The sequence below is a fragment of the Ziziphus jujuba genome, chromosome 7 (assembly GCF_031755915.1).
Source record: "Ziziphus jujuba cultivar Dongzao chromosome 7, ASM3175591v1".
NCBI lineage: Eukaryota > Viridiplantae > Streptophyta > Magnoliopsida > Rosales > Rhamnaceae > Ziziphus > Ziziphus jujuba.
This window is the reverse complement of record NC_083385.1, coordinates 27,387,306-27,397,850: the sequence shown is the minus strand read 5'-3', so window position 1 is coordinate 27,397,850 and position 10,545 is coordinate 27,387,306. Positions and strand designations below refer to the sequence as shown.

Sequence of the window (10,545 nt, the reverse complement as noted above, 5' to 3'; positions counted from 1 at the left end):
ATTCTAGGAGGCAAAAATATTTATGAGATAGAGAGATGTACAAAAAAATTGAATATGCAAGAGGAAACATTGAAAGATTGAAAATTCATAATTTTTATGTGCTATGGAGGTTATACTTTATGAAAATCGGTGTTTAATTATAGATAAATAAAAATTGCTGCAACTAGTTTTTTGAGCGTCTTTCTGCTAAGAGGTGAGGAAGAGCTTTTTCTTCTAGCAATAAAGGTTCACGGAAGTGAAAGTGATAGAAAAAATAAATAAATATGATAGATAAAAAAACATGAATGGAAATGGAATGATGTTATAATTGTAGTAAATGTCGATGTGGATTTTTTTAAAATGATACGGATTTGATGCTACATATGGCATTATCCCATTGGCTGTGTGCACCAATATGGAATCCACCATGGTACATATTGTGTACCTAAAACTTTCACCTACTTTTAGCCCTACTCTCAACATTATTTCTACTTTTACCTTCTAGTATGGAAAAGAAAGTAAAACCTTGAAACTGTCTTTTTATTTGGTATCCAATGTGTTGTTGACCATTTATATAAAGATGGTGGAATCACAATTATTTGTGCTGAAATAATTGTACAAATAAATAGATAAATAGAAACTAGTTCTTAACTTTTCCAACAAGCATAAAAGCCTTGTAGGAAACAGACCTAACCAAATTAGACCCACCCCATTCATTCTCAAATTCTTTCACAACCTTTTCATTCAACAAATCTAAACCTTGATCCTTTGCCGTATTCACCGCAGACCACGACCTCAATGTGCTCAAAAACCCTTCAAAAGAAAGCTCCCTAGACATGTCCAAAGCCAATGGATTCCCCTCAGATCCCAAACCCACACTCTCAAAAGGAAACGGCAGCGTTTTGTACCCATCAAACGCGTGATTGCTATCTGAGTTCCAAAATGGAATTGTTGTTTCATAAAACTTCATCACTAGAGGATCAAATGTGGGACTGACTCGCATGCCATTGTAGCACCAAACGGCAAATAGGCCTCCTGGTTTGCGAAGAAGACGAGAAACAAGAGAATAGAAGCTTGGGAGGTCGAACCAATGGATTGCTTGGGCTACAGTGATCAAGTCCACCGAATTTTCACCTCCAAATAAGGATATGATTTCTTCGTCTGTGAATGTTGACGGAGTGTGGATGTATTGGACACGTGGATGCGGCATTGCGCGCTGAATCTGCGCCTCACTTATGTCGGTTCCGATCACTTGGTCGAAGTGCTCGGCCACCTGGTTTAAGCAAAATTTAGTGGAAATGAATTAATTATGTTTTCTTTGGCCAACACTACTCATATTTTTAGAGCAAAATAAATAAATTTGGTGATTTGGGCCAGAAAGATTCACATGGCCTTTAGTTTAGGCTTTTTTTTTTTTTAAATAAATAAATAAAGCCTTAAGTTATGAGTTAACATAAATGTATAAATGAAAAAAAAAAAATTGTGATTTGTCCTTAACGAGGCACATTTTTTTTTTGGTTAAAAAAAATTCACCAAAAAAAAAAAAAAAAAAAAAAGAAGCTGCCTGCCTCCCAAGGCAATAATGAAGCGCAGTGTTTTAGTTTTGCTAAACTACCCCTTGATAATATTAATGAAGCACATTTGGATCTATATATTACATAACAATTTAATTTAATTTTATTGAAAAATTATATAGATGATAATCTCTCATAAATTTAAGTTTATATAAGAATTTGGATTAATTGTATTTTGGTATTTTTGATCTATTGGATTTTATAATTTAAATCTTTACTTTTCAAACATAGCGATTTAAATCTTCAATTTTTAAATTTATTACAAACTAGTTTAATTTTCAATTAACAAAATGGTAATGATTCTACTAAAAAACTTGTTAAGGGTCTATAAAAAAAGAGATAAGAGTGTTGACCAATAAAAATTGGAAATGTGAATATTATAGGCAAATTTAAAAATTGAAGGGCTAAATCGTTATGTTTGAAAATTGACGATTTAAATTACAAAACCTATAAGTTAAGGATAACAAAATACAATTAACCCTATAAATTTTCTGCAAAAACTAGGTGACATGTAAACTGTATTTTTTAGTTCATTTTTAAAAAATTTTTAAGTGATATTTTGATGATTACGTAAAGCAAACCCTCAATAGCAGAGGAAGTAGAATATTAAAATAGGCAAATAGACAAGTAGACAAGTAGTAAAAAGAGACAAAAACAAAAGTAGAATTTCATTATAGACTATTATACAAACAAATAAAGAAAAAAGAAAAAAACTGTAGACTATAAGACAAGGCAAAAAAAAAAAAAAAATACCAAAATTTTTCTAAGTAGAATTAGAATAAAGCAAAATTTTCTAAGAAGCATTAGAATAAATCAAAATTTACCACAAAATTAATTTCAATATTGCAATGAATTTCAATATTTAACTTTAACAGGTGATCCGCTAAGGACCTTTTTACCTCTATGATCATATACCAACAATAATAATTTGTGCGAATTTTGTGTTAACTAATAAATAGTTTGAAATTTACTAATTAAATATAATTTTTTTTGGTTTTAAGAACAGAGTAAAGAAGAAACCTACACCAAGAGCAGCTTGGCCGTTGCCCGTGCCGACATCCCAAGCCAAGTTCCGGTGATGGGTGAGGGCAGCTAGCTTGGAGTACCACTCTTTTGGGTATGTTGGCCGAGCGTTCAGATAATCTTCTGCTTGCTTCTCAAACAAACCTGCCATTTTCCCACCTTTTGTTGTTTCTTTCTTTCTTTCTTTTCGATTAATTTGATGACAATAGACCAAGTGAAGAGCAAATAATCTTGAATTTATAATGCATGGAACAAATTAGAATATTAATTAAAGCAGGAAACTTTGGAAATTGGGACACCTTTTTTTTATTTTATTTTATTTCCCTGTCATTTTTCTTATATTCGTTTTTTTCTACTCGAAACATAGAAAGTCATGTTTGGCGAGCTTCATCTATTGGATGTTTCATTCGTTTTGTTCTTTTCCGTTCTAACCGGAGTTGGTAATTTAAAATTGATTGACATTTTTCCTTGATATTGTCATTTGACATTTTCCTACATCACTTTTTTTTTTTTTAATCAATTGTTAAATTCATAGGAAAAAAAATACGAATACAAATACAAATAATAATAATATCAAAGAATTTTGTTTGTTCTACATAACTTAAAAAAGCGTAAAACATCATTTAGTTTATAAAGATTGCACTTCCAACTGATGAACAACAACAACCACCACCTTCTGCAAGGATATCTTCAAGCAAAGTCACAAGCGATCCTCTTTACAACCAATTTAAATTAAGAATGGATATCAGGATTATGGGAATAGATTTGTGAAGTTGATTTCTTGTTCTGTTGATTTTTTTGAATATATTTGTTGGACATATATAATTTAGGATACTTTTATGGACATACAACAGCTTTATGGACACGTTGAAAAGTTGTTTAATACTATATTGTGCTTTTTGGTTCGTTGACTTGTTAAATCATATTTTAGAGCATAATAAGAGATGTTATGATACAAATTAATGGAAATTTGCACTCTTCAAGTCAGTGCCTAACTCCCCTCTAAAGGATTTTCTTCATTCAACAACATCTTTACAAAATGTGGCCTCAGGCTTTATAGTTCCACCTCACACAATTTTTCAAATATTCAAAATTACAAATAATAGCAAAATAACATAAATCAGATAACAGAAATGGTTGTGAGCCAAGGCTTTCTGCAAAAATCTCAACTCTACCCTGGCATCACAAAATCATTGAGCCAGCGAGGTTTCACACATTTCCTAGCATCCCGAAGCGTGCCTGCCTCTCCTGAAGGCTTCTTCCCATTTTCAACAGCTGCCTCTTTGATACCAGCTTCAAAATGACCCCCTGTTCCCTTAATTTCATCTTTAGCTTTGACTTGGGTATCTTCCCCTTAGGCCTCAACTCTAGCCCATTTACCTATCTGTTCTTGGACCTGGTTGCTGTCCAAAATTAGCATTACTAACACTTCCCCCTTCCTAAAAAACGACCTTGTCTTCAAGGTCGGGCACCTTGTACAGCTGACTTAAGGTATGGAGGTCCTCCCAAGTGGCATCTTCAAGTAAGCTATGAGACCATTGCACCAGAACCTGTTTTTGTACTATTCGGCCAGCCAAGACAGCAATGGGAGTGAGCATCGGTTTGTTAGCATGACTTACTTCTGATAGAGGATAGAATTGAACAGGAAAATCTCCTTTGAAGGGCTTCAGCAAAGAGACATGAAAAGTTAGATGTATCTTGCTGCCTACAGGCAACGCCAAGGTGTAAGCCATAGGTCCCACTTGTGCCACGATGGAAAAGGGTTCGAAATATCGACGACAAAGCTTAGAATTGAGACGGTTGGCTACTGTGAACTGGCGGTATGGCTGAAGCTTCACTAAAACCCAATCCCCAACCTGAAATTGGAGGTCTCGACGTTTCCTGTTAGCGAGTTGTTGCATTCGATTCTGTGGTTGCTCCAAGTTCTGTTTTAATTGCTTCAGAATGGAGTCTTGGTTCAGCAAATCTACTTCTACACCTTGTACTGAAGTGGCACCTCTAACATAGGTGGGAATAGTGGGAGGAAGTCTGCCATAAATAGCTTGGAAGGGAGTCATGCCGATGGTCGAATGGCGACTGGTGTTCTAATGATATTTAGCCCAACCAAGAAATTGACTCCACTGCTTAGGATTGTCTGCTGTGAAAGCTCTTAGGTACTGCTCTAAATACTGATTCGTCACTTCTATTTGACCATCGGTTTGAGGATGGTATGATGAACTCATTTTCAATTTGGTTCCCATTAGTTCAAACAGTTTCTTCCAAAATTGGCTTGTGAAAATAGGATCTCGATCTAAAACCAATGTACGTGGCACACCATGTAGCCTTATTATCATATGAGTAAAGAGTGCAGCTGTAACACCCCGTCCCGAACCATGTCGGAAATTTTCGCACGTTGACCGAGGTTGACTGTTGACCGTTGACCAAGGGGTCAAAAGTTGACTTTTTGATCCGGTTGGAATTCTAGGTTGACTGAGGTACCGTTACGAAGTACACGTTGGCACGAGTTCGTAGACTGGTAGCACGTTGAAAACGGAGCTACGGTTTGAAAGTTTTGAGCAAAACAAGTTGAGGTCCAAACTGTCCAAGGGGAGTCGGGGTTGACTTTTTATTCATGCAAGGTTGAGCTTTGACTCATGCATGGTTGTGAAGTGCTCGTCGATACGAGTCCGTAGACTAGCGGCACGTCCGATTTGGACATGTGGTTTGAAAGTTATGGACCTGTAAAGTTTTTCAAATACTGTATTATTTTAATATTATTTTTACACGCATAACGAGGTGCCACGTGTGACTCAATGAAGGTGGCCATGTGTCACCATGGTGAAATGCCACATGTCAACCATGTGAAAAAAATCAAATTATTTTATTATTTTTGAATAATAATATTATTATTAATATTATTTAATTATTTCTTTTTCTTTTCCTTTTTCTTTTTCTTTTTCTTTTTCTTTTTCTTTTTCTTTTCTTTTCCCCACGTGGGAAAACACCAATCCTTTCTTTTTCTTTTTCTTTTTCTTTTTTTTCTTTTTTCCTTCTTCTTCCCCGAAATACACACACACACGCAGCTTTTCTTTCTTCTCTCCCGACCGTCCCTCTCTCTCCTGTGTTTCAAATTCCGGCCACCCATAGCCCTCACGCGCCAGCCACCAAGGAAGCCCGCCACCTCGCGAGCTCGGCCGCCAAGTTTCACTGCCAGCCACCGCCGGACGTGCGCCGATCGGGCCGGAGAAGCCGCCGGCCGCCGGATTTTCTCTCTCCTCTTTTCTTGTGTTTTCCGGCCAGCCCACTCCCAATTGAGCCTCCTATCCCCCTATTTTGGGTCCTCTGAATCCAAAAATGGCCTCCAATCCCAGAAATTCGAAGCGGTTTGCGAGATATGGGGAAGTGAACACCGGCCGAAACTTTCCGACCAAATTCCGGCCACCTCCGGCGGAATTGGGGTCGACGGAGACCGGATTGGTGATCCTCGTCCCACAAGCTTCGATTCGGTATATCATTCGCCTATTTTGGTTAAAGTTTGCGTTTGACCCCCCGGGTACCGGGTATTAATTATCCGAATAAAATATTAATTTATTTGACTGTCTGTGAATTTTGTTCTAGAAGCACCGGTGAGTCGTAGAATTGATCCCGTAGTGGATCGTGGGTTAATTGCGTGCTCTAGGTGAGTGACCCACCTTTAAAAATATTTTTGGGATAATTAATTGTATTTATGTGGTATTAATTTGATATTTGTAATTTCTGCTTATGTGGTGTACTTTAAATATAATCGGGAAAAAATATTATTTTATATATATTTATCCATTGGTAATAAATGGAAATTTTGGGGTCATTAAGAAATTCCCGATTATTATTTTATTGTGGTTTAATTTATTACTATGCATGAGCGAAGTGGATTTCGGTATTAATTGTACATGATTTTAAGTAATAATTTCCGGGCATAATTGGGTTAAATATTTTACGAAAATATTTGGTTTAATTTTATAAATTATGCCCGCGGTATTTCAATTGTTGAATCTCGTATTACGAGAAAAGGTATGGTTTTATCTGTTATCGATGTTTTCGTACCGGGTTGTTGAATAAAAATATGTGGGATGGTGTTTTGTGAAAATTTGGTATACTTCCCACGGTAATTTTGTAAAACGGCACGGTTGGTTATTATTGTTTATTTTTAGACGCACTCATACAGTATTGGTGTTCTGGTGTATGGTGTATGGACACGTGGTAGTGCGCGGTTATTATCTGGTTTAGCGCACGGTTATTACTTCACCCGTGAGTTGCCATTGGACCGTGGGCAGGCAAGGTTATTGTTGTGCACAGCCGCCCCCCTCCTTGGCCGGGTGATGGTTTTTAGCAGTCGGTACTGTCGGGACGCCGAAGTGACCACTGCAGGTTTCTCTCTTTAACCTCCCGCCAGTCGGTGCTCGGGACGCTGGGTATCGGAGGGCATCACCGGTATATGGTGTGGTGCGTCAGGTGTAATTGTCGGTGTAAATTGCAATTAAAGTTTAAAACCCCAAAGGTGTTCAAAAAATTATTTATTATAATTTATTGCAGTTATTTATATTTGGGGTATTTATGTATTTATTTGTTTATTTGTTGTTTATTAATTTGTTTGGTTCCTTGGTTTTTGGGAAGTACGTACAAGGGTTTTGTGAAAATGTTTAAAAGGGGAACTTTTCCAACTGAGAGAATTGTAAGGGTTTTGAGAGAAATTATTATGTTTCCATTTAATTATTATCTATCTACTGTATTACCGTGGTATTATATTGTATAGTAGATAGGGTCACTCACTGAGATGATTAGCATCTCACACTCTTAAATTCCGTTCCCTTAGGTCCAGGTTGGAGACGTTGATTGTCCGGGGCGAGCCCAACGTCTCAGTTCGTTGCCGAAGGTTCAAGAAGTTTTTCTTCCCTTTTTCCTCTCTGTCTTGTATTGTTTCTTTATCTGTCATTTTTATAAATTCCACATTTGTTGTATAATGCTCTGTATACTGTATTGGACGTGTAGTTGTTCTTTATGCACTGGGTTGCTGCTGTTGTTTTATTTTTGAAGTGCTGCAATTTGTGGAAACAATTTGTAGTTTGTGGGAGGAATAAGGGGATGTTGTTAGAAGTGTGTTTTCAGTGCAGGTAATTTGTGGTAAGTAAATCCCTTAGGGGAGGCTCTGCCGGATTTTCCGTTGGAGGGTTCGGTAGGGTTTCCCTGGGATCAGGGCTGTCTAGGGTTCCGGGGAAGGAATTCTGGACGGGTCCTGACAGCAGCTGCCTTAGAAGTTATGTAATGCACCAGTAGAGCATCGAAGTGAGCATATTTCGTGACTCGATCTATAACCACGAGAATGGTAAAGTTGCCCCGCGAATTTGGCAACCCGACTATGAAATCCAAGGCGAGATCTTCCCAAACTCGCTCTGGCATCTCTAGGAGCTATAGAAAACCCGTAGGGGCTGCTGTGGAATACTTAAAGGTCTGACAGGTGAGGCATTTGCCGACAAAGTCTTTCACATCCTTCCACATCCCTTCCTAAAAAAAACTAGCACTAAGCCCCAAATAGGTCCGTTCAACTCCGGCGTGACCTCCTATAGGAGTTTCACAAAGTTCTTGCAGTAAGAGAGGTTTCAAGTGTGAGTCTTTACTGATTATTAGCTCATTCTTGTACAATAAGAGGTCATCCCATGTACTATAGTTTGAATCAACCAAGGTGCCATCAAGGAGCCATTGCTGTAACTCATGGAATTCTGGACATGTCTCATTCTCTTTTCGCAAAGTATCCAAGAAATCATACCTCCCAGTGGAAATGGCTGCAAGGAGTGCAGTACCTAAATTTTCATGACGGCGGGACAATGCATCTACTACGGAATTCTTGGTGCCAGCCTTATATTCAATTGAGAAGTGGTACCCCAACAATTTCCAAAGGTAGTGCTGCTGTTCCGGAGTCTGGATAACTTGTGTGAGAAGTTCCCTTAAGCTTTGATGATCCGTGCAAATAACAAAGTGCTATCCCAACAGGTATTGTCGTCATTTTTCCACCGCTTCAACCTCAGCACATAACTCGCGTAGATAGGCAGAAGAGCTGATTAAACGTGGTCCTAGCTTTTTGTTGAAAAAGGCCAAAGCGTGGCCATCTTGCATTAGAACCCCTCCTATGCCCACATTTGATGCATCTGTTTCGACAACAAACGTCTTTGTAAAATCAGGAAGCCTTAAAACAGGAGTTTTAGTCATAACATTTTTTAGGCGCATAAAGGCTTCGGTAGTTACGGCTGTCCAACTGAAGTTATCCTTTTTGAAGAGTTCGGTGAGTGGAGCTGCAATGGTTGCATAATGTGCAACGAAGCGGCAATAATACCCGGTGAGGCCTAGGAATCCACGTAACTGCTTAAGGTTTTGCAGTTGAGGCCAGCTGGTCATTGCTTCTATTTTTGCAGGATCTGCCCGGACACTTTCAAGTGAAACTAAATGCCCCAGATGTTCAATTGTACTGTGAAAGAATTGGCATTTACTGCCTTTGGCCAAGAAGTGGTTCTCCAAGAGACATTGTAGCACCAACTTCAAATGGTGAACATGATCTGTCTAGCTTTTGCTGTAAATAAGTATGTCATCAAAGAAAACGATGACGAACTGATGAAGGAAGGGCTTGAAAATCTGGTTCATGGCAGCTTGAAAGGTAGATGGAGCATTAGACAAACCGAAAGGCATCACTACAAATTCATAGTGACCCTTATGGTTTCTAAAGGCAGTCTTATGCATGTCCCGATGATCCATTCTAATTTGATGATCTCCAAATCGGAGATCAAGTTTAGAAAACACTACTGCCCCTCCCAATTCATCCAAAAGTTCATTGATGGTTGGAATTGAAAATCGATCTCTGATAGTAATCCCATTAAGGGCCCTGTAGTCCGTGGAAAACCGCCAAGAGCCATCTTTCTTTTTCACCAGTAACACCAGAGAGGAGTAAGGATTGTTACTGTGTCTGATAAACCCACATTCGAGCATCTCTTTGACCAAAGCTTCCATGATGTCTTTCTGAAAATGAGGATAACGATATGGTCAAACATTTATCGGAACAGAACCTGGTTGCACATGAATTCGGTGGTTAAAGTTGCGGGCCGAAGGTAAGTGCTTTGGTTCATCAAAAACCTTCCGAAATTGCTGTAAAATGCCTTTCCTGCAGCTGGTAAGGCTGCTTCTAACAAAGCAATCTTGTCAGTACTTGATTGTTGCTCCTCCACTGTTGAATCTGGAATGGTGGACAACCGATAGACTCCTCTCATATCACCTTCTAAAAGCATTGTGCTAAATTGAGCAAAAGTAACTTGGCGGGGTGTGAAGTGATAATCACTAGCTAACTTCACCTGCTGGCCTTTCCAGTCGAACTACACAGTCAGTGCATTGTGATCATGCAAACATGGTCCTAGTCTACGCAACCATTGCATTCCTAGCACCACATCCAAACCCCATATCGGCAGTACAAATAAATCTACCTCAAAATGATGACCCTGCATCTCCAGCTGCACCCTTAACATTGTTTGTCACAAACCAGATGCTGACCATTTCCCATATATACCTTAAACCTTCGAGTCTCTTCCCACTTCAGGCCTAATTTTTCAACTAAAGTTTCTTGGATGAAATTATTATTACTGCCCGTATCTATGGTGACTTCCAGAGTTTCTGTAGCATGCTTAGCTAGTAAGCGAAAAATACGGGGGTTTACAGAGTTTGAAAGGGTGTTAAGACTTACCTCAAGTTCATGATCCTCTGTGTCAGCTTCGTTGGCCAGTGCGAGTACCTCTAGACCAACAAGATCGTCATCTTCCACGTACATGAACATTACTCTGTTTTTTCATTTGTGGTTGTTGTGGTACTTTTCATCGCAAGTAAAACATAGGCCCATCTCCCTCTTTTCCTGAATTTCTGTCGATGTCAAAGGTTTAATTAGCAATTTGGAGTTTCCGAGTTGAGAAGAGCCAGC

The 10,545-nt window shown here is 38.5% G+C and overlaps 1 protein-coding gene across 1 annotated transcript; it reads right to left on the bottom strand.

The window, feature by feature from the left end:
• Positions 1 to 447: 447 nt before the first annotated feature.
• On the bottom strand, positions 448 to 2,856 carry LOC125423904 (uncharacterized). Its single transcript, XM_048479743.2, has 2 exons — positions 2,578 to 2,856; positions 448 to 1,252 (listed from the first exon to the last, which is right to left on the bottom strand). Exons 1-2 carry the CDS (start codon positions 2,725 to 2,727, stop codon positions 620 to 622), a joined length of 783 nt encoding a protein of 260 aa, XP_048335700.2. The 5' UTR covers positions 2,728 to 2,856; the 3' UTR covers positions 448 to 619.
• Between the last annotated feature and the right edge of the window lie 7,689 nt (positions 2,857 to 10,545).